This window comes from Helicoverpa armigera, chromosome 3 (assembly GCF_030705265.1).
Source record: "Helicoverpa armigera isolate CAAS_96S chromosome 3, ASM3070526v1, whole genome shotgun sequence".
Taxonomy (NCBI): domain Eukaryota; kingdom Metazoa; phylum Arthropoda; class Insecta; order Lepidoptera; family Noctuidae; genus Helicoverpa; species Helicoverpa armigera.
In genome coordinates this window covers 12,951,003-12,976,765 of record NC_087122.1, presented here as the reverse complement: position 1 = coordinate 12,976,765, position 25,763 = coordinate 12,951,003, and the positions used below count along the sequence as shown (strand labels likewise).

At 33.9% G+C, this 25,763-nt stretch overlaps 1 protein-coding gene across 3 annotated transcripts; it reads right to left on the bottom strand.

Annotated features, from left to right (window-relative positions):
• Positions 1-793: 793 nt before the first annotated feature.
• Positions 794-25,267, bottom strand: LOC110379312 (proton-coupled zinc antiporter SLC30A2). 3 transcript variants are annotated; one of them, XM_064043726.1, is made up of 10 exons: positions 24,917-25,267; positions 8,334-8,506; positions 6,812-6,916; positions 5,656-5,776; positions 5,093-5,272; positions 4,527-4,623; positions 4,046-4,198; positions 3,494-3,625; positions 3,085-3,193; positions 794-2,727 (listed from the first exon to the last, which is right to left on the bottom strand). In XM_064043726.1, the coding sequence occupies exons 1-10, from the start codon at positions 25,180-25,182 to the stop codon at positions 2,582-2,584; spliced, it is 1,482 nt and encodes a 493-aa protein (XP_063899796.1). In that variant the 5' UTR covers positions 25,183-25,267; the 3' UTR covers positions 794-2,581. The 3 variants fall into 3 exon arrangements, with proteins under 3 accessions (XP_063899796.1, XP_063899795.1, XP_063899797.1); XM_064043725.1 differs by having other exon boundaries at positions 4,046-4,201; positions 24,917-25,266; XM_064043727.1 differs by lacking the exon at positions 24,917-25,267 and adding an exon at positions 17,691-17,924 and having other exon boundaries at positions 4,046-4,201.
• Positions 25,268-25,763: the final 496 nt, after the last annotated feature.

Below are 25,763 nucleotides of genomic sequence, written 5' to 3'. Positions count from 1 at the left end.
TTCCTTTTGTGTTAAATGTTTAAAATATGATAGTTTTTGTATACATAGATACGGTATGTTATAAAAAAAACATAAAAAACATTATTAAAATTGAAAAATAAATTAGTGTCTTAGTTTGTTCTCGTCAGATGTGCGTTAACATGTAAAGGAACGTAGTATATAGAGACGTCACAGTCACGTGATCTAGCATTTTCTGGGCAATATTTTTTTAAAAATATAACAAAATGAATACTACATGAAAAACCGGTCAGGTGCGAGTCGGACTCGCGCGCGAAGGGTTCCGTACCATTATATATAAAACCACATCTACCTGTTGCAGTTTCGATATCGATAAAAATGAGCAAAAAAATCACGTTTGTTGTATGAGAGCCCCCCAAAATATTTATTATATTCTAGTTTTCACTATTTGTTGATAAAGCAGCAACAGAAATACATCATCTATGAAAAATTCAACTCTCTGGTTCATGAGATAAAGCCTGGTGACGGCAGGACGGACGGATGGACAGCAGAGGAGCGAAAACAATACCTACAGTTTTACCCTTTCTTTTTAGGGTACGGAACCCAAAAAAGCAAAGATAAAAAGTGAAGAGATATGAAACGAAACATGAAAGAGACGGTGATCTTAAATTATTTAGAAGCTAACTAAACAGATTTGCGATATTTGGAAATAACCCTATTGTAAATTATAATCCAGGAAGATATAAGATTTAGTTCAGCAGTGTCCCTAAACTGAACCGCCTTCTAATTCAATTTTATAAAACAACTTAAGTACCTATTTTTAAAAGAAACACAGTTTTCAAAATGTATTCATTTATTGATTTAACTTATCCAAACTGGAATCGCTTATAATTATTTAACAGTTTACACGATTTAACTTGACACTGTAAACTCTACTTACTAATAAATATTACGCTATATACAAATAACACTTGAAGTAACTTTAAATAGTATTTTATACATACACTCCTAGTCATAAATTCGGATTTTAACCAAGTTGGAAAACTTGATAACTTTGAACATGATTTTGACATAAGAATATCTTTCTGTATGGTAAACCTTAAAAACAAACGTTATTTTTTTAAAAGTTCATAAAAATCTAGAAATCTTGATGCATTTATTTATTGATTACAAGATTAAAATGCTCAACACTCCCAACTGTAGGTGCATACATTATAATTAAACCTCTGCACTCTGGGAACAACAAAAATTATATTTAGGAATGCCTTTTATTCTACAGCCGATTCAGGCCGTGGGACAAACTAGTAACTTATGATTAACATTTTATTATCTTTGGAGTAAAAATACAGAGTAAGAAGTAATATCCAAAATTAATATCTTCATTACTTTAATACATAAATCCTTCCAAATTCTGAACTATCTGGTACTTAGATAAAAGTAGTAAAACTGGTTAATAGCCTCTAAATATTTTTGGCTTTAGCCTCACAGACTATTAACTATTTTTTTACTATACAGGCCATATTTTCTCTTAGGAAGACATTGCTTATATGTTTTTTTATTTGTATCCGATTGGATTTTCTTAATACATATTTTTCTTAAGTTTAAAATAGTTTTTTATACACTAAATTGGCGATGATAACTTAAGGCACAACATTGCAACGTTTGATGCGTAAATTCGCTATGATTTGAGAGCCCAAATTAGACGAAAATACTTGGATTTCCATACATTTTCAACAACTTAGTAACATTTAAGATATGCTACGAACCAGGTGGTTGTTATTTAAGGGCTGATTTTTCAATCGCCAGATAACTTTTATCAGAGGAATATTTTTAACGTTTTGACAGCTTTTGTATGGAAAATATGCCAAACCGCCATATTTATTCTTCAGATAGAGGTTAACTGATGATTGAAAAATCAGCCCTAGGTAAATATAATAAATACTGTTGAACGCAGTGCGTTGTTAATAAAATAGATGGAACTTTTCTTATAAGAAGTTGGCGTGACTGGGGAGTTATATGCGAATATAACTTTAAGGCAGTTAATTTTCGAGCTACTTAATTTTTGTAATTATTGCACTAAAGAATCAATCAATGAATAATTTTAAGTGAGCAAAATATTGTCTTTGTATCACTTCATGAATAATTTATAGCACAGTACCTTAAAATATGTACTGTTAATATTTTCACGATATCATACAGCACCTTCTTAGCACCGATTAGATATAAAACCTTTTTGCATTGATTCCACGCTGCCAACCTAACCACGCCAACGAACAGTTTTATTTACAAAAGCCACGGAGGGAGGAAAGATGAGCGGAGATGCCATAAGGAAGGTAGGTCAGGCGCCTTCTTGTAGGTCAAGCAAGGCACAGTGATCAAAACGACCAGTTACTAGAACTTACGAGGCGTTCGAGACCCTAGACAATCTTTGACAGATTGGTCGTGATTGATTTGTGATTTTATTTTGAAAAAAATGGGCGAGTTCCAAAGAAGGCATAAGAGGGCGGAGCTAGTAATGTTCCCCGTCCCCCGCATTTTGGCGCAATATTTTCTTAGGAGATTTTTCGTTATGGCATATCCGCTAGTCATTTTGTTCTCCATGATAAAACCTGTGTACCAACATTTAAGCTTGAGGCATCTTGCACTGACTACAGTCTTCCATGCCATCATTGAACTCTTCGATTTGTAGCGTCATCTCGAAGAAGTTGTATTTATCGTGAACTAGTCTGGTGGCTTCTTCTAGAACTTTCTGGGGACTCACTCCAGTACCTGTGAATTTTAGTTTATTCTATTAAATTTTGAATTATTGTAAATAGTACAGGACATCGTTAAATGAACGTTTCAGTGTCTATTCAGCAAAAAAGACTTTACACAACATAAAATTACAAAACACCAGAATAATATAGTTTTAAATGCTGATCTTCAAATGATTTCAAACTAGTATTTTGCAAGAACTGATGAAGCTGACCCCACTACCATGTGGGATACATACATAGCAGGAAAGAGAGATTTGAGAATTCATAATCTTTTGTTCCCGGCTGTATTTTCATTCCATTTGTTTAAATTCGACCCTAATTTATTTTATCAGGAATCTAGCAGTCCCAGTAAATAAAATAAAATACTTACGGATAGCCAAATGCGCGGACAGTGCAGTTTTGTCTAGCGATAACGCCCACATGCGCAGGTTGTGTATACGTACTACTCCGGGAAGAGACAAGAAAGTGTTCGCTACCTCCTGCAAGAATACAATAGGTATTTGTTAATAAGGTACTGTTCATGTAATAAATTAATGTAGAAGTTAAGTCGAAAATATTTATTAATTTCCAAATTAGACCTAAACCATGCTAAGCTTGGTTTCTCTTTGTGTGTAGAAGTGTCTATGGAATTATTTGTCAGATTTGGAAAAAGTATACATAAAAGTAAATTAAAGAAGGGTTTTAGTTTTGGTGCAAATACCTCTTCTATATATATATTTTTAAGTTGTAAATAACTCTGTAGATATTTATGAAAAAATAACTTCATAGTGTTATCTTACCTGGAAATCTACACCCCTAGGCGATCCCTCCATGAGCACTAACAGGGTATCCTTGATGATGTTGAATGTGGTGATCAGCACCAACACGGAGAACAGGAATGTGCAGATCGGGTCTACCAGGTTCCAACTCGGCTGGAAATATGTGAAAATAATACATTAGCAGGTTATATTGGTCGAAGAACGTATTAAGTATTTTTTATTAGATTAGACCAATAGAAGGAATGTCCAACTTTTACTGATTAGGTATTCCCACAGCCAAAGGTACTGTTCTTTAAAGGCCTCGTCAATCTTTGAAGAGCTCATAAAACATTCGTGCACGGTTGAGTACCTGGTGCTTTGCTTAGGGTTGAACTATCAATGTGCCTTTTATAGAGAGGTTGGGTAAAAAAATATCGAAACTCTTTTGCTCCTGATGAACTTCCTCCTTTGTGGGAAGTCGGTAAGTAAGTGATACATAAATTAATTACATAGATTGAGCACGTGAATGAAGGTGGATGCTGATGTTCTCTTGTATTTTATACTCCTGGGCAGTTCCACTGGTGCTGGACTTACCTTGAAGTAGATGACGATGGCGGCGATGAGTACTCCGAAGCTCTGCAGGAAGTCTCCGAGCACGTGGATGAAGGCGGCGCGTACGTTGATGTTCTCTTGTTGGTGAGAGTGAGAGTGAGAATTGGAACTCTCAGCATCGGAGTCTGCTCGCTCCTTCTGTAGAAAATGGTGGGTATAATTTAATTTAAGAACTTTTTTATAGAACTTGATCTTGAACTTTTTCAAAACGTCACTAAACAACGGCAATCTTTGTTATATTCTCTTTCAACGTTGATTGCTTATTTTTTAGGTGTCTATTTATTTGCATAAAAAGTCTTGATAGAATGTGCCATGGAAAAAATGCTCTTAATCAGGCAAAAGATGAAGAACAATTCCAAAACGCTAGTTATGAAGCTAAAAAGGCAATACTAAAACCAGGCAAAGATAAGGAAGTTCAACAATATACATACAAGATGTAGTAATGAAGTAAGTAAATACTAACCTTATTATTAAGCACGGGATTGCTGCTGCCGTGCGAGTGTCCGTGTCCGCCGCCGCCGCCGTGCGAGTGTCCGTGCTGGTGCAGCGTCAGACCCATGCTGGAATATCAATATGTATTTTTAGCCAACTGCTAAGAAGGGATATGTTGTACGTATTCAGTTATTCTTTTACTTCAGGTCTAGGATAGCAAGCCTTTGTGTCAATCACATTTTAATCATACTACAGCAGGTATATCATGATTTTCCCGCATATGACGCGCAACAATCCATGTATCCCTCTCTCAACATATCTGTGGTGTAAATGAACCTAGTCTTGTCAAGAAACCAAATCGATATGGTTTGTTGGTATTATTATTTTGTATGTCTCCACCAGACCACCAGAGTCGATAGAGGCCCAGATTTTTAGAAGGCGAACGTGGGGCCTCTGCCAACGCGCTGAATCCCTTTTGGTACTATCTTTAATGAAATTGTGACACACAAGTTGATTTCGAAGACCAATTTCGGCCACGGCAGCTCATGTAAGGAGATGATGAGAGAATGTGTTGATATTATTATTGACAATACTCACACAAGATTAACAGCAACGCCCACAGCGGAGGTGATAAGCATGACAGTGGCATCTATCTCGAACTGCTTGTATATAACCCTCTGGACTGCCATGTACACCAGCACCCCAGTCACCACCCAGATCAGAAGCACCGATGTTAGGGCTCCGATCACTTCTGCACGGTACCAGCCGAAGGGCATGCTGGAATTGTGGGATAAAATTATTATTATTACAATTGTTCTCACATTATACGACCAATTTTCTTCGTACATTAGGCAAAAAAAATCTCTATGGCCGTCTCCAGGATCCAACAAAATAAAATGTTAAAAGTAAACTTGAAAAATCACGCAGAAAAGAATACTGTACCACGGACATATACGTAGTACCTATTAAGCAAAAAAGGATCCTGACAAATGTTACCGTCATGGTATGACGAACTATCCAGAAATTATTCATTCAGGTTTCAATTAGCTTATTTGTCGGGTGTAACTTATGGACAACATTTGAGAACCATATTCACAGGTGTCTGATCCTTTGCACAAGCTTTTTTTTTCATAAAAGAATTATCAGGTTTGATGGCTTACCGTCTTGTTGCTGGCCTGCTGGACACCCATAATGAGAACAGAGATATCATAAAACTAGCGAAGTCTGTGAGCAGATGGGCAGCATCCGTGGCTATCGCTAAACTGTTTGACAAGTAACCACCTGCAAAACATATGTATAATGTTACATTTTAGTTTATAAATATTAATGTTGAAGGCATAATTTTATTCTAGAGTTTTCTACAACTCGGTCTCGGGATAGATCGGGCCCATGTCATGATAATATTGCATAACATACCTAATAAACCTATATATGAAAGTTTCTTGCAAGAATCTGCTAACGCACGCGAAATTCTATTTATTTTTATAGTGGGGAACCTATTATATTTGCTGCATATTTGAAAGAAAGAAAGAAAAACCATTTATTTACACACACAAATGACGCAAAAAACAAATTTCAATAATATGCTACAAGAGCTTATAAAGTAAGATATAAGGGTAGGTATATACGGTCACAAATCAGAGGTATAGTTACATAAGAAAAGTTTAAAGAAACAGTTACTAACTACGTAACCCCCCTTTGATAGTGCAATCATGTTTCATGTAAACAATATGAAAATTGGCCACGCGCCATTTTCTATAGGTAACCTAAATTTCGATTACACGGGCCGTTATTTGTAATTCTTTTAACGTTAGTATCTATGATCAATTATGCAAGCCATTGTTTTCGAAAACGTGATGTTTTCATTGCTATTTATTGTTTATCGATTTTTCGATTTGAAATGGGTACCTACTTCTGTTTTGATAAAATGAAATATGATTAGGTACCTATGTAAAATGCAGTTATGGAGACACGAGGATTTGAATTGTAATTTCATGATGGTTATATAAGTAGTTTTAGTAATATTTATTACAAACTAGCTGATCCCGCGAACTTCGTATCGTTCAAACCTTCCCTGGACCTCTACAAACATTTTAAAATCAGCTCAATCGGCCCAGCCGTTCTCGAGTATTAATCAGATTTATTTATATAGATCTAACTTTACATATTATTTCAAAAAGGTATTTTACAGTATTTTTTTTTAAACTTTGCATAGAATTTTTATAGTTACCTAATCGTACTATCTTCTTCAATTAAATTAAATCAATTATCTAACTAAATTATTGTATTATTATGGAAAGGTTTGTTTGTACTTACCTACAATTTCTCCTATCATAAATATAACACATAGTATACTGGCTATGATCAACTTTCTTCGCGCCCTTTTGTCTATTTCTTCATTCCTCGATCTGTGGCAATGTCCTGAAAAAAAAGGAAACAAAACATTACTTTAATACACTCTTGTGAACTACATGACATAGGTAATTTAAGTTACTAACTAAACATTTTGGCTGGTTTTTGGGCCATTGGGCATCTTGCTTAAAAATAAATCTTGAAAAAATATTTTATTGTATATTCATCTTGGCATTACAAATAATCAAACACCATTTCCATGTTGTAACTTGTAAGCCATAGTTTTTACTCTGCAACTTAATATTGAGTCTTATACCGCTGACTTATGGATCAAATTCGTATGCAGCCTATACAGGTCCTACTGTTATTGAATTCCGGCCGTTTCCAATAAATATTCTATCTATCTTTTCTTTTACTTACTTAAAAAAGAATGTTGACAATATTACCAGAAAAGCAATGTCATATTCCTATCTCTAGTCATCCATCCTCCGATTCTTTTTCCCAACTACGTTGATTGAGGTCGGCTTCCGATCTTACCGGATGTAGCTGAGTACCAGTGCTTTACAAGGAGCGACTGCCCTATCTGAACCCCTCAACCCAGTTACCAGGGCAACCCGGGGATAGATCGAATATTAGGAAGGCCATAAGATAACCACATAGCTATGGTATTGTCACACTTAAATACTACATACGTCATAGTATGATGTCATTATGACGATTCGTAGCCTTCACGGTTGAGAGTCGGTGAGTGAAAAACTGATTATAAACATGTTGAGTCGTGAAAAATTATTGTTTGGTTTCTTCAGGAGGACTAATAGTTAAATCAATACTTTGTGAAGATTGCATATTTGATGATTTGTAGCTAAATTAGCGTCTTGAAAACTAACGCGAAAGCATGCGAAAGCTTATAGCGAATTTTTGCTTATTATTTTTGTGACTAACTGGCGAACCCAAAATGTATGACCACATTTTTCATTCTTATGAGTCACAATAGGTATTCTAGGCCTTTGTAAATTGCATCGATATCAATGCAGCCGTTTAACCCTGAAATCTGTACAGATAAACATGCAGTCACTTTCCCATTTATAAGCGACAAGGCTGTCACGTACCATAAAAAAATTGAAACTTATATTTACAACGATTTTAGTCAACATAAAATGCAGGCTAAAATCGAAATGGATCATAAATATAGGTACAACTATATTGTGAACGTGTTATACAAGTTTTAAAATTCATGGGTGGCTTCCATGGTCCTTAAAACTTCAAGAATTTTCAAGATCAAATCATCTGCAAAATTCCTCATTCAACTACATGAGTGCCATGTGCTACAATCACCCCTACATCTACAAAATAAAACAAAACATAGCGCACTTTTTTATGATAAGTTCCTCATTTCATATCTATGTTTGACAAATAAATATTTCTGATTCTGATCCACCAAACAAAACCCAACCTTCTATCTAAAGCCACAAGGTCCAATACTCACTTTCAACCTCCGATATGCTTCCATTGCGCTGTTCTCCATCTTCTCCGTCAGCACTGGTTTCTATGACCGCACAACACCCTGTCGATGGGTTGCCGTGCACACAGAATATGACTCTCCGACCCCGAGCTGGGCTGTCTGTGCCGTACGATACTTTGCCCTCTTTTGAATTGAACCTGGAACAATTGAAAGGTGAGGTGAGTAAAGGAAGATATGTATCGAGTCTCTAGTGGTGTAAATTACATCGGGTATCAGTCATCTAAATATATAGCGATATCCAGCCGTATACTTGGGCCCATTGGTCAAACCACTGAAAATACATAGGTAGTTTAAACATTTATATATAGGTAGGCTGGCTTTTGACCACTGAAAATACATAGGTAGTTCGGTTATCGTTATATGTAGTTAAATGGTGCCATCCCATCGTATGTTTGTAAAAGTAACACAGTCGAATTGAACACCTTTAAGATGCTTCTAGAGAAAAATGTATAGCTTTCTGTTAAGCTCACAGGAATACTGTACTAGTGAATGTTCTTTAAGAATTAGGCTAGCAAGTTTTATCACATTGGCAGTTCTAGAAAACTAGAAGAAACAAAGTCTTCAGCTTTACAAATTGTTATAGATAAGTTCGCCTTTGTTTCACCGTAGTCCTGTTAAAGATCCCGCTATTGCTTGCTTGTGCACGACGATGTTAACACCCGGTGAACAATGGAAATCTTTTCACTAAAGAAAATTGTGTGTCAAGAGCAATTCTACAAGTTAGGTTTATTTATTTCTTTATTTAACAATTTATGTACACAGTGAACATATAAAAAAGAAATAGACATAGTATAGAAATAGTACAAAGGTACTGCTTATTTCTAAATCGAAATCTCTTCCAGCAGACCCGTAGTAGGAGAGTTAGAATAAAGAGAAGTAGGTAGATAGACTGTGTAAAAGGACATAGTAAAGATATATAAATTACACACATATATATATATATATAAAGCAAAAGATACATACATACAAAAATACATATTTTATAAAATAACTCTATGAAGAAGAGGAGGACAAATAGTAGCTTTTGAGTTTCTGTTTAAAAGTAGCAACAGTTTGACAGTTCCTTAATTCAGGCGGCAGCGAATTCCACAACCGTACTGCGTTTACTGTGAAGGAGAAGGAATAAAAGTCAGTGGAATGGGAGGGGATCTTAAGGAGAGATTTGAGATGCGTTCTACGGAGCGCATCAGGCGAGCGAACAAATGAGAAGCGTTCTCGCAGATAGGAAGGAGTTTTAGGATTAAAAAGGATATTAAAAAGGAGACACAAAATGCGCGTGTTCCTGCGAAGACGAATAGGGAGCCACTTGAGTTCTTTGCGAAAATGAGAAACATGATCATATTTTTTTAGATTGAAAACAAACCGAATACATAAATTTTGCAACCGCTCAAGCTTATTTAAGAGCTCCTCTGTGGCATCCAAATAACAGGCATCGGCGTAGTCAATGATGGGTTGAATGAGAGTCTGAGCAAGAGAGATTTTGGTTTTCAAGGGCTAACCAAAATCAAAGTACTGGAGGCATTTCAGAGTGTGAAAGGTGAAGTGCACCTTGCGACTGACTTCATTGACCTGCGCAGACCATGATAAATGTGAGTCCATGATGAAACCCAAATTTTTTGCCGTTTCTGCATAGCTCAGTTGAACCCCACCTAAACAAAGAGGAGGCAAAGACGCAACATCAAGCCTGCCCCGCAAGTTTCTGCCGCCAATGATCATGGCCTGAGACTTCTTGGGATTGATCTGTAGCCCAAAGGACTGCGCCCAGACCTCAATCATATTCAGGTCATGATTCATAGCGGCAACGGTAGATTCCGCATCGCATAACGGAAAATGTCTGTAGAGTTGTAAGTCGTCCGCATAGAGATGGAAGTTGGAAGAAATGACCTTAGTGACAGAGTCAATGAAAACAGAGAAAAGGAGAGGAGAGAGAACGCCAACTTGTTTATGTTCAGCAGAAATCCTAATAATTGAAATCTGCGACAGTAAAGTAGTTACAATGTGTACTCGCTTTAGATTAGCTTTATTTGATACAAGTTAGTAATTTTCCCGCGGTTTCACCTGCGTCCCGTTACTCGGGAAAATTTTTGAATTTTCAAATCGGTTCAGTTTTAGAGCCTTCAGAGTACAAACAAAGAAACAGAAAATATTTCCTCTTTTTGAATGGCTTTAGGGAAGACATATCGATAGTTTGAAGAAGATCTACCAAAACCATTAATAAATCACAGTAATTTGTCACCGCACATAATTTCAAATTGAATTAGCTCTAATAGAAGAAGTGAACTAAGGTCAATTTGATTGAAGGTCAATTGAAAAACCCGGGAACTAGACAGCTGGCCGGAAAAACGGAATTAATTTTGTTCCGCATCGTGCTAGGGTATTGTCGATACTTTTTGGTCTATTGTTCATTTTCGGCCTTTTCTCTTGTAAATACTATATGTATGTAAAACTAGCTTTAGATTTGGATTTTTTAAGGACACTCACAAGGTTATCTAGGGAGCACTAAATGTACAGTCAACTTCAGGTCAGTGGTAACAGTTTTATATGAAAATCGTACTTATTACTATTGAATTAAAGTGCATGACAGTTACCACTGATGTGTGGTCTACCGTACCTAGTTTCGAGTATCTGTATCATAGATGCAATATGGCGCTGATTAAATTACTTAAAATTCATTGTGATTAGTAAGTATGTCCTTATCAGTTAATTTATAGTCCAAACTGTTAAATGTGTTGTTTGTTGCATATTGTTTCAAATAACAAGATATATTGTTTTACAATTACGCTAGGCTTGAATGCACAAATCTTTTGAAAAGTAAATAAGTATTGCTAGTTGTTGCAGTAACTATTTTATTTTGTCAATTTCTTGAAGTTAGTAAATCAAGTATTTTAAAAACAAGTTCAGCATTCGCACTTTGTGAATTAAAACACAGACATACCAGCGAGTTTATACATACTTTATAATTCCTTAAATGAAATCGAATGCTTTGTTTTTAACACGCTTATATTAGCTTCACTTGCAATTAACAATTTAATTAAATCTTAGAAGTCGACTTGATGATGTAACACGGAGTTTTTTTAATTAAAACTGATACTATATAGATGGAGACTGCATACTCTACTTTGTTTATTGACGGCCCATTTACTGGAGATGGTCAAAATACCTTCGCAGAATCCTCTGACCTATCATCGTAACAAGCCTAGACTTTTCCATTTAACCCACGCGCCGCAAACAACGGAATATTTCCATAAACAAGCAATTTCGGTGCATTGCAGACAATAGAATCAGAGTCTGTGACAAACAAGTGTATTATCCCATTTGTGCAGCAATCATCTGATAACTACGCCTCTGCTATCGTTGGATGCAGATCATCATTGTTTGTAGTTGAGTAACTATTAGATAGAAGTTAACACTTCGTTTAAATGCAAGAGGTACACCAGTATTTGACAATTTGATAGAAAAGAAGTCATAACTTACATGAAAAATACGTTTTTTTTATTCTTTATGGCGAGATCCCACTAAATTGTTTATGCACAAAGGTTGTAAGTAAATTTATGCAGTTTTCTACAGCGAATAGACCAGAAAAATATATTTGTGAGTGTCAGAATGCCGCGTTTAAGTACAGGAACTGAAAACATTACCAGACCCAATGACGGCCTTATAGAACTGTCTCCTAAAATGAGATTTATTGCCATATACTAACTTTTCTACGAACTTACTTACTTACGAATATCTTTCGTCTATATTTGATAGTAGCAAAGTGGTGCAAAAGTAAAAGAAAATAGCCCTTACTTGTTGATGTCCATCAGTTTTTAAAACAATTAATTTGTTTTTTTTTTTTCTACATAGCAAACGAACTTACGTCGTTGTCCGTACCTACTCTGATAACCGTGGTAAATAATATGGTATTGGTTTCGTACTTTATCTGTGGTTTACATTTTTATCGGCCGGAAACCATATTTTTGTTTGCACATAAGTTTTTATTGACCTCGTGTTAGGAAGTCAACATTGGTAAAATATCCTTTTTTATGTTTCTCACACATAGGTGCATGTTATAATAAAAGAATGTCAGGATTGAAAGGCGTGAATAAAAATATATTTGCCGATAATTCATAGATAACCTTCCTGAAATTCAGATAAATCTGCTGAGGGTATACTTAGAGGTTTTCTGTCACTATTGGTTATTATGGTCTATCCAAATCTTCCTTAGCATGTAAAGGCCTTAAAATCTAGACTACTACGAGTAAATTATTAAATGTACGCCAACATAAAAGACAAAGTATCAAAAGTAGGTAATTAGAGCAAACACGAGTTTGCTTAGTAATTTGTTCGCCATTACATTATATACATGCATATCTATTTATATATCTGTAGATAAATATATTAATTCACAATGTAAAACAAGGGTATTTACGTGTAAAACAACTGTTATCTCGGATTATTGTACGTTGTAAACAGTTTAGTTTATCATTTGATAGTAATATAGAGTGATTACACAATATTTTGTATTCTGTTAATTATTTAATGTGTTGAAAACCTGTCGAACTTAATTGAGGTCATTAACTTATCAAAACAGAATAAAATTACAGAATTACTGAAATTGTTTTTTTTTTTCTTCAACTACTACTAATGTCTACTATTTTGATTTTTATTCAGGTTTTTTTGTTTCTACTACACCAATTTCCCCACTTTTCCCTCAACTTCTCTCTACATGTGTAAGATCTCTAGATAAAAAAATATTCCTACAAACATCATATCCCATTTCCTTGTATACTTACTACTTTAGAAGATAATTGTATGATAATGATAACAATGTGATTAATATGTTACAATTTAATTTGTAGTGTTTTCTAATGATGGCATATTCAGTGTGAAAACACGACATATTTTCCCGCGAATTTTTAGTTCCTGACTACCCTGAAATGGGTTTCCAGTATGGATGATCCGTAGAGAAGGAAGTTTCCGATTTTTTCATTTCTTCTCCAACTATAGCTACATAGATGACATTACATCATCTACCATAATGTAAGACTTCAGTAATTCTGAGAAAAACCTAAGAAAATTCCTTGAAAGTAAAGTACCAAAGAAATTCATAACACACTTAAAAATTAATTTAAAAGTAAGTCTACAACCTGCTCAACCACTCGTACTTCATGTTATCGAAGACTTATCATAATCGACATTATTGGTAGCTAACTGATAGCGTTTTAAGGGCGATCGGGTTTAACGACCTTTTAACAACTCCTGCTGCATGACCTTGTTTGGGGACACAAGGGAAAACGTTTGATTCACGTTATTTTGATAAGGATACCGAAGGATGTTTGCTTTTACATACAGGGTTAGTTGAAAAAAAAAATATTTTTATAAAAAAATCTTTTGTGATTGTTTAAAAGCAACATGTATTAGTTCACACTTATTTCTATTATTCAATCATTAGACAATCATAGTATTGAATAATAGAAATAAGTGTGAACTAAAATAGAAAGAACCAAAATATTTACAGAATCAATTGACTCGGGAACTAGATGAAACAATCTTGCAATGAGACAAAAAAGTCGCTCTTTATTACATAAATATTGAAGGAAAAGGAAACCTATAAACAACACATTCATCAAAGCGTGGGACCGTGTATTGTACACCTCGGATAGACTGGCGGATCTCACACTGCCACGGTGCATGGGATAACGCGCGTTGTCACGTTTTCAATTTATTACACGTGTGACAAGTCTTGAAACGTTAAGCTGTATCTTGAAGCATTGTCTTTAATTGTGAAATTATTTATTTGAATTGAATGATATGGCGATATGTTATGTACGGTCTGACCGTTTCTTGGTGCATTTGAAAGCTGCTGTTAGGCAGTACAAACAACTGTATTTTGAAAAGTGACAGCTGTCAACTGCACGTAAACAGCGGTGGCACCATAGCCATACGAAGTATTATTGGCCTTTCACAGGCAAATTCAGTATCTGAACAATCATACAAACTTCAGCACAAACAACTCTTACAAAGTAACAAAACGCGTGCACAGTTAAACACCGCGTGGCAGTGTGTGATCCATCAGAAAGTGCATGTGAGTGACACGCCACACGTGGCTTCAAATTGTACCATTTTACACACAATGGTCTAAGTGGTGTTATCATAATAATGGAGATATTACTTCTGTGGTGTTCCTGAGTAATGAGGAACGGATTACAGCTCGGAAGTAACAAGTAGAAGAGTAGATGAATAACGCAGTCTGACATAATCAGGTATTACATTTTTACATTAACACTTACGTTACGGACGATAAAAAGAGAAGCTTTTAGTTTTATTAAATAGTATAATTTTTTACTTTCTTTCGTTTCCTGCCATCTTTGTTTATGTGTGTGTACAAAAAAACGTAGATAAATATATGTATAACTTTTTAGTGATAAATTACTTTCAATAAGGTTTGAAAAAAAATTAGTAAATTATTAACAGTGAATATTGCAGTTGAGATTGTTATAATAATCTTTGTTAATAGCTAACAATTAACACAGATCACTAATAAAATGAATTACAATGTTTTGTTTAAACGACAACATTTTATCTCAAGAATTACAATAAAATAACATACAATATACACTGTCTATTAATCTTTCTAATAAACAATGTATGTATGTAAATAAATACATAATAACATATGTACTTATCGTAAATAATAGTGTCTGTTGATTGCTTTTTGTACTAATAAGCTATTAAATTGTTATTTTGTCTTAACGCAAGAAGATCTTTTGTATGATTTTCAGTTACATTATTTATTTGGACACAGCAGTCTTAATTTAACTTTGGTAATAATTTTACATTAACATGTGGTTTAATTTATGATGATCATTTACTATGGTGGTAAATTAAATACAAGCCATTGCTAAAACATGGATTCAGTAGTTACAGAGATTGGTTTATCACACAAGCCATCCTAAATTGAATAGTCATTAAACGTAGTATTTTTCTTACAGCGGAAAGTTTAAAACCTTGAAGGAAAGTCAACACACATAATGTGCGAGCGTATCTGAAAAACAATTTACAATGCCTTCCACTGATAGAAAACATTGATAAAACCCATTTATCTTTTGTTTAGGATTAGTGTTACTAAGCTAAATAATTTCATTTCCGTGATATTATTTTGTACCGATAGGTATAAACTATTTTTGAATAAGTTTTTCTTAATGCTTGTTTTTCTATTGATTTACTAGCTATTTTCCCGCGGCTTCACCCGGGTCTACGGGAACTACGGCTATAATATAGAATGGGTATGATTTAAGCTGTCACCAATTTAATTCATTTTGTGTTTCTTAAATAATAGGGTTTGCCCTCAAAATAGTAGATTTGTCACCAAAATGTATCACCAAACAATATAAAATCAATTCCACAATAAATTACCGAAAATCATGGAGATATGGGGTCAAGTACCAAATAAATGGTTTTGTATGTATTATGATAGGTTTGTCCTAATAGTATTTAGGCAAACTAATTTAAAGAGATCACCAATAAATCACTAGAAAATTTCATGAATTGTATTAAAATGTAGGGTGGTCGTCATCATTCTTTCAACCAAAAGAGTCTACTACTTAACTGGCCATGTGCCTCCCCCAGCCCCCAAGGGTCTTAATTTCCACAGGTAGTATAAATATATTTAAATTAAATTTCTAGCTGAATAGTAAATAAAACACTTAATTAAAGTCAAAATAAGTATCGTATGATCGTACCTACAACCAACCTAGAACCCATTAGTTGAGGCCCGAAAGCGCGCCAATTTGTCTCCCTTCCCTTCCTCTTCCCTTTGAACATATTTTCATTAAAAATAAACTGATGTATTAAATTGGTAACGAATACATTATTTTAATAACTGAACATAATAATATGTAACTACTGTATTGGTGACAAAATAACAAATAAAAAGTACCTAGTCACAGTCAGGGATCGATTAATCGATTTATTTGGTGACAGATCTACCATTTTGAGCATCAAGCTATTATTTAAGTAATAAAACTATTATTATAAGAACGAATTTTATATTCATGTAATGCACTACAATTTTATTGGTGATCCATCTCATATTTTATACATTATATTGACAATAATTTGGTAATTCATGCCTGGGAACACTCTTTGTTTATCTGAGAACGAAAATATTTCGTGGCGATAAATCTATTTATTAGGTGATACAACTTGATGACAAAAATACATTTTGGTGACAAAAAATATAGTTCCCATATGGAATATAGCCGGGATAGAATATAGCCTATGTTACTCAGGAAGAGCATAGGTTTCCAACAGTGAAATCATTTTTCAAATTGGTTCAACAGATTTAAAGCCTTTACACACAAACACACAAGCAAACAAAAAATCCTCTTTGTTATATTATTATTAATTATTATTTATGTACGCCACGCAACCTTAAACCGCTTCAAGACACGTGGACGGCGAAATACCTACGTTATAAGCAAGTGTCGGTATGAAATTACAAATTGCACACTTGTATAGTATACCTACATATTGCAAACAATAATAGCAGACTAATATCGAAGTTTATTTAACATGTCTTGAATAAAGAGAAATAAATAAAAGAAACTATACTTAATGTGTCACTGAACATAAAACTGGTTAATGAGAAAATGAATCCTCAAACGGGCCATTTATTATTCAGCTGTGAAATAGACTTTCAGGACGCAGGCAAAACCGCTCGAAACAGCTACCTATTCAAGATACAATCTATCTCATTTCCACGCCTTTAATAAGAAATATGTTACTACAGCAATTACGAGTTCTAAGAACATAATTTGTAGTGTAAGTAAATAAATCACTTATCTAATAGTCTCATTACACACTAAGATTAAAGTAAACTAGACGAGGTCGGTATACGGGTAAATATATTACCGCCTTTTACTCATCCATTGCCGTTTTTACTAGACTTATGTTTAGAATCACAAGCGGTAAGAAGCAATGTATTTCAATGCAAATAATTGTGACATTGTTAAGTGAGAAACAATTGAAACTAAGTAATAATATGTATTCAATCACGTGAAGAAACAAAACAATATTTGTTCTCTTACCTTCTTCACATGGATAGTTTAAACAAAATAGACTTATAGTTGAATGAAAATTTATTCTTATTTCTTGCCGTGATCATTGATTGATAGTTTTTCTTAGTAGGTATTAAAGGATCGATAGCCGTGCAATAAAAATTAAGTAATGAAGTAGATTTTTACAGTTGTATGCAAATTAGGTCATCAACATCGTGTACGCACTTAGCTCGAATAACGTTTTAAAAATAGCCTTATTAAAATTGTTAAAAAAACTTACTGCAGCAAAGGTTTTGTGTCCGTCATTGTCCCAACCAAAAATCACACTTCACAGCACTAAAAAGTCTTAAAAACACTACAAAACGTTTTTAACTAATTGAGTCAGTAAGTCATATTAGCGGCGTCACTAACCGAGTACTAATTTAAATCTAATAGCCATTAATATCGCCTCGTTATCTAAGAGTCTACCACTCCCTGCATTTCGTAGGTAGATAAGTGCAATACTACCGACTACCTACTGATAATGTGACGAGCGGGAACGTATGTAAATATTGCCGTAGAAAACGTACTGGTTTCAAAGGAATCGTGTTTTCGTTGCACGCTCCGATTTTAATGCTGATTTTGTGTTGCTTTGTATGAAAATCGTTTTTGTTACGCTGTCTTTGGAATTCTGTTTATAAATAGCTTTCCTAATAATATGCAGAATTATTGTGTGTTCAAGTCTTTAATTTAGACAGTTCACAACACTCGCGATCTTGTGAAACGTAACAAACGAGAAATGAAAATATTTACAGGTTATTTGGGAAGAAATCATCTAGCTAAAGTTACAAATACACCATGCGCGGTGGCTAAATACTCCAAAGTCGAATTTGTAGTAAAATGGTGACATCCAATCTTGTCTTCGACAAGTACTACCTCCATATTTCGTATCTTATCGCTAAGTCAGGATTAAACAAATAAATCGGCGATTATTTATCGATATACCTAGGTATCTACTTATTCGGACAGGTTACGAAGGGGACAGTTTCGTCCCGTCTATGGAATACAGATAAGAAAATACAGGATGTAGGTAGATGTTATGTAAACGTTGACCTGTCACTGTGTAACATAAATATGTTTGAAGTTCAGGGTCGCATTGGTTTAATATTTTGACGATATAAAAGTCTACTAAAAATTAACTGAGATTATGAAAATGGTTAACAATATAATTTTTTTATCAATGTATTAATGTTTTAGAGTTAAAATGAACATATTCAAACATTTTTTTAAGATTTCCAGGTTGTAGCTCAGTAGCTTAGTTAGTTATACAAGAAAAGGTAAAGTGACAGTAGGTAATTTAAAAGCTAAGTATAAGCCAGAAAAAAAAAATACAAATTATATCCTTGTAAAAATCTCAAACAACGAGTCAAGGTGTTCAAAATAACGTAATTCTTGATTACACAGCGCCTACAAGACTTCACACGTTTATCTAAGTAATTAAGTAAAACGCATGCTATTTTAATTGATGAGGCGTGAGCGTGACTGCACTAAGGTTGGCATTTAATTAATAAAACACAGGTTTTGTATGACCTTAGATGTCAACAGACATGTAAGAAACGTAAATATGCCTCAGGTTTAAAAGAGGTTAACAAAAAAATCTAGTTTTTTGAGTTTTTAAACGATTATCCAACCAACAGATTTAAAAAATGTGTTCTAGCTGTGTACTGTAGCAGTGTTCTACACAGAACACAATGCACAGGGACTGAGGAATCAGTTTTTCCTCTTTTCTGAAAAAAATGTTTTTTAGATCTAGGTGTGGTAAGAAAGCTATTAGGTATGAATTTTTAAATTACCAAAGCAGAATCAACACGTGTGTGCATTTTCTGATTTTGTTAAATGCCAAGTTTAAATTGCACGTTTCTTTTTGCTGTAGGTACACATTTATGAAACAACATAGGTATCGTACAAGGAAACAGAAATTTCCCCCGTTTTTGTTAATAAAATTGACAACATGTCAACAAACTCTAATAAGCTTGTTAACATGATTGTGTTTATTAACTAAATTAATTTTACTGCAAGTATCGACTGGCAATGGGATGATGACTTCAATATAGGAATCACATTATAAGTAAAGTAGGTACCTACGTGACAGCATAACAGAGATATTTTATTGCTTATTAAGTTTAATATTCACAATCATACATGAGTACCTCGTGGACTACTAATGTCCTTATTGAAGTACAAAGTGCTCACCGTGATAGCGAAGTGTTTAGTGTTTAATTAGCCTCATGATTATGACATTTGTGCTGATAATATGTTGGTGTCCTCGTTTGGGCACGAGCTTCTATGTACTTTAAAAGATACCAGACCTAATGTGCTTGATTGCCGTGAAGATGTTGAGAACTAGTATTTTAAATGGCTTCATTGATCTTCACAATCCAGCTATCGGGTAACACGATACTCCTCGGTATATCTTCCTAATTGTCAAAATTGCAGACTTCTGAGGATCGGTACAAGATGCCAAAGAAGCGGACAGCATTTCGTGAGGACCAAAGGAGTCTCAATGCGACCTCACTCTTGGAAACGTAGATGGTATCCCATCCATTGAAGAACGGTTTTTCCTCCAGCGATTAATTTGTTTCGCTGTTACTTAACATTGAGGTCCTCTCGTGATCTAAATGATAATAGGTAATATAATTAATGTTGTCGTTAAAAGCACGTGTTGAAAATAATGTAATACTACCGTCACTTATACAATTTATGTATTTACAAAGAACTAATAATGTTTTTCATTACGCATTATTTTTCTTCGCATTTATGGATTTGAAAACAGTATACAATTGCCAGAAATAAGTGCCACGATTTTTTTCCCAACTAAGACCTCTGAAAAATGAAAATATTCTACCGTATCCTATCTGAATTAGGAGGTTGCTTCAGGTGGGTCCTTAAAAGTGACAACAAATAAGCTTAATTATAGACGCGTTGAAGCACAAAATACAAAATTAATGAGGCCACAAGACGAATGAATTCACTCTTTTTAGAATTGCCAAAACAGTCAGCCCCGCCATTTTGAATTACCATAAAAAGAATCCTATTACTTACGTATTCTTTGAATATTAGTTCAGCCGGTTAGACAGTGGGTGATAATATGCATAACCATAATGGACAATAATATGTACGTACATTATGTATTCTTCACACCACTAATGTTTTTGCGTGGAAATTCTATTTTCATGATTATTATCGCACTCCAAAATGTAGCATGTTATTATATTTTTTAAGTAAACACGCAATTTAACAAGGACTGCGTTTTTATTCATGTTAGATAATAGAAACACGTGTTACATCATAGCATCATTACTATGGCAGCAAGAGAATTTTTGCGGAAAAAAGTCCAGTCTCCATCGGCCTTTTAACTACTTGATTTTCAAAGTTAATTGAATTTCAATCAACAGTGCAAAGCCTTCCCTGGATCAGTATTTTCAATCAACGATTTTTAGTAGGTAGTTTTAGGACAAAATATGCATCATGAAGTCTAGCCTCACCAAAGAAAAGCATTGCGGTCGTCTTAAACCATACCGTATGGTTGTCGGCACAATTCACGCACAATACACATATAGAATGAGCACTATATGGTATTACTTCCGATAATAAACTTTCTACTTCACATAGAAATCGAGAATCATAATAATTTTTTGCATCCTCAACAGTTTCCATTCTCCATTCTAATGGAAATTCAAGAACAAATGGCATACATTTGTTACATGTATAATAGTCATCAGAATAAATCTTCAATAAGAGGGAACTCGGTACTTTATGAATGGTCTCCAACCATTTCATAATCGGTTTCAACCAATCTAATTCAGTTTTCTTCCCTCAAGAATATTCTAGAATTTTTACTAAATATGAATATCAATTTGAATACAATAAACTGTAACGTGAGGACTAACAATAGGATAATCAAAGAAGACAATCAATCATCATAGTAACTTTTATGGCATATCAGTTTCATGACTTATTGCAAGTTAAACTGAGCATTGCAAAACAAGATGCACGAACATTTTGCATGCTTCTTAGCAGGGTTATTTGTATCTAGGAAGTTCCTTGTCCTTTAATAATGAAAGGAGTATACCAGGCCAATTTTAACTCATCATTTGACAGACCAGCAACATTTATAATTTGTTTGATGTTAAAGTGATTTAAAATAACCCTGGCCGTGGCATATTTGCTTGATCCTTTGACCAAACTATTCCGTCAGGTAGACAGGAGGTTCAAACGATGAGTAATACATACAAAACGCCAATTATATCAATATTATCATTCTCAAACATAATTAAGGACCGCATTAGTCAATATTATGATCCGTTTTTGAGGTTAATTAACTACCGATTAGCAGCAAACCAAACGAAGGGACGCTATGAGGAGAAATAATATTATATTTAGAGGTATAAGAAATTCTTTTTTGGGAAATAAGTCTCTTCGTCCACTCAGCTACGCAAAAAATTGATATACCTACCTACGACCATGATCTCTAAGCAACTATGAAAATATTAAGGGTGCTTCTCCAGGGGAGAATACTGTGACTTCGTGCTTTTTGTGTACAAGTTTTTACCCTGCATTAAGTAAATTATTTAAAATAGCACTGACCCATACCTACACAAGTGAATCAATTAAGTTGTCACCTACCTTCTACCTGGTCAATGTGCTTTAAATGAGGTGTAGCCTTGTAACCTATTGACTTGTATTCGTAACTTCGGGTTCAGACTTTGTACAGTAAAATCTATTAATACTTTTACGAAATATTTTTTTTTCTCCTTTATTTGTTGTAGGTATATTGTGTTATTCTGAAGTTATGCCTAAGTTCTTTATCTAATAATTAAGTTAGATGATACATGCCATAATTTGAAAATAATCTTAAGTACTTGAAAACCCTGTTATATTGGTTGTGTTAATATATGACGATTAAAACAAAGAAAAAATAAAATACGAATTGAAATATGAATTTTTCAAACACAGTAAATAGAATAAAAATGTGCGGGAATTAGAACTCCATAATAAGAGTCAGTCATTACAAACAACTGAAATTCTCCCTTGAAAACCGACAGCTGTCAACTGGTCAAAACATTCGATGCTCCTAACTTTATCTCTGCTTTACACATGATGTTGTAAATAATAAAAACGAAAAACGCCTCCTGTAACTAAATCATTGATTGGATACGCTTATTTTTTTACAATTTGCCATAGAATATCATAAAGTATATGTGATAGGATTTAATGTGATTAGGTACGACACACCCTGTATAATATTTTTCATAATTTTTATAGCCATGATAAATTGATAGACATGACTTAATGACTAAATAAAGCGTAACTTCTGTATTTTTCTTTTATAACAATAAGTTATTTTTTACAGTAATCAACCATTTAATTAGATAAACTACTATTGATGATTAGAAAACAAAGAAGGTACCTACCTACCCATCTACTTTGGTCCTAGTAACTAATTTTTTATGGACTTTAATTTGGGACATTGCACCTAAACGCAAATAGCAACATTCGTTTTATTTGGCTACTAAGAAACAGACGAACCAGAAAACAAATGCAAGCCAAAAAGGCTTTTAGACAAATTATTATCTCTTCAGAGGTCAAAATACTAATCTGGTACTTGCTATTCTACTTACAACCAAAAGATAATATGATAAGCAATATATTATTTATCTTCAATTACCAATTAATTAAATATTTGTCAATTGTCCAATGACACCACACTTCAATTGCAAACAATACATTTAGGTACTGGTTACTGTAGGTACCGAACTGCATTTGTGAAGTGCGATGCATCTGAAGTGCATATCTACCTTGATGTTTGATTCAAAGGATTACCGTGAATGTCAGATAAGTTGCAACAATGTAATGTATGACGTTATTCGTCAATGAATACTCTTGCGTACGGAGACAAGGTGAGCTTAAGTTAGTACCGTCAATGGAAAGTGCATTGCTCTACTCTTGAATGATAATTACTTATTTAGGTTAAGTATTTTAAGCTTGTTTATTTTAGCCGTAAACATAAAACTATTTAATGAGGTTATTGTTTATCAATGTTTAAGTAATTTAGAATTATGATTGTTAATTAGTAGGTAAACTATCTGTCTAGCTTTTACTATCCAGACTATGCTGGGATCGGGCTCCACTCTAACCAGTAGAGCGGAGTCCCAGTGTTAACATGGAGTGACTATTTTCTAGACTTTAGTACATGTTAGAGAGAGTATAACTTTGTTGCAAATATCAGTAAAATTGACAGAAGCTTACCTGATAATATTTAGATAGGTAATTCAGAAATGATAATCTGGATGAGATGATAATATCTGATGGGTTTAGATTTATCAATATGTGAGGGAAATAGGAACATAGATAACTTATCTTCATGATAGTTTTCACTATGTAAGTTGTACCATACTAATTATATTAAGTGTGTTTGATTAGCAATATATTTTGATAACGTTGCCCCCGATGCAGCAGATAAGAACAATTAATAATGACTTTACCAAATTTTATGAAATAAACCATATGAATTTAGAATAAGACTTTGATTTATAGAAGCACGTTTATTTTATGGCTTCTTCTGTTTTTTTTTTTACTTATTTTTTTTTTAATTTGAATTGATTTTAGTTTATTGCAAATTGAAAAAAAAAATATAACATGGAACCCCAGCCACTAGCAGTTTTATATGCCTATTCCATATTATTTTAAATGTTGGTTTATTTAAGTACCCAAATATTATTTTTATTTCTTATATTAATTTAGCCATCTTTCAGTAGAAAAAAAATCTAATAAAAAAGGTCTAACATTTTCAAGAAAAATAATAAAAAATAAAAAAAATTGCCAATGTTTAAAAAGATTAAGTTATTGTGGTTATGGAAAAATAAATAGGTAGCACAAATATGTAAATTCTAAATAGGCACATAAGAAATAGTTATGTTTAAATTAAATTGTTTATGCAGATTTACTAATTTCCCTCTTTAGGACTGATATATAACTCCGCCCCTAAGACGACCCACTGACCATATTTTCTAATAGAATTTTGTTTTCCTAAACTTTACTTAGTTGTTGAAAGTTGTATGTTTGAGTATCTCATTAGTTTTTGTGTTGTTTTAATTCTTGAAAGACATTATCCCAAAGCAATAGTTAAATAACTGAGTTAATTTAGAACCTAAAGTAATGGTGAATGTACCATATTATTCAAAAATAATTAAAAATTAAATTACTAAGTTATAGGTAAGTTCTTATGATCCCAAAAGTTTCAAAAACTTACTTGTTGGCCTGTTTCTAAGTTTCAGAACAGACAGAATTCCAATTTATATCATGCAGAATAACAATTGAAAGTTGTAAACAAACAAATGTAAATAGTAATTGATATAACACCACACACTATCTCAAGTTAAAAAAATTACAGAGGTCATCAGGGTGATATAAAATTCACAAAAACAAAATAAATATGTGACCAGTATTTATAAACATAAAACTTACCCGTTCATAGTGTTGTGACCTCCTTGATCCGAAACTCTATTGCCGACCAGACAGCCTGGAGTCTCCGACTTCTCTGAAACGTGATGGTCTTCGATATCTTCCAATATAGCCGCTCGATCCGCATTCGTTTTGTTCAACTTATCACTCGACAAACTTTTCGATCTATACCTCCCATTTATCGGCGCCAAACTTTTATCAGTAAATGCACTAAAACTATTCAACTTCACATCATTTGGATATTTATCGCTAATTATATTAGATGACATTTCGTAGCCGTAATAAATAAAGCGCGCACGTCAACACTGGCTGTCAATCTCAGCTGCGGCGCGACACGACTGACGTTCCGCGAAGTAAACCTAACGTTTTGCCGGACAAAACAATGCCATGCGACCCATTACAAGAGCTCATTGCATTTTATTGTACAGAGAACTGCAAGCAAAATATTTAAATCGGTCGAGCTATAGCGACAGATCCGCAATGTGGAAAAAACGTTTTGTTTCAATGTCGGAATCGGAACGTTAGCCGGGGTGAAGGCGAATGCATTGTGCGATCCAAAGCGCGCAGTCACTAGAGCTCATCTCAAACAATATGACAATAAGACCTGAATAGGAAGTTCAAAGTATATTTCTTCCAGAAGAAATACGGAAGACTAAATAATAGTTTTAATTTTATACAAAATAAACTATCTTCGAAATGCCGGATGCTTTGTGCCTATAAAACGGAACGTTTTTATTAAAAATACACGCACGTGCGGGTATTTCCTCTGAAAAGAGGAAATAGGTAATTAGTAGCCTACCTCACAATCGGCTGTTTTCTCTATTAAATAAATTGAATAGCACCAATTATT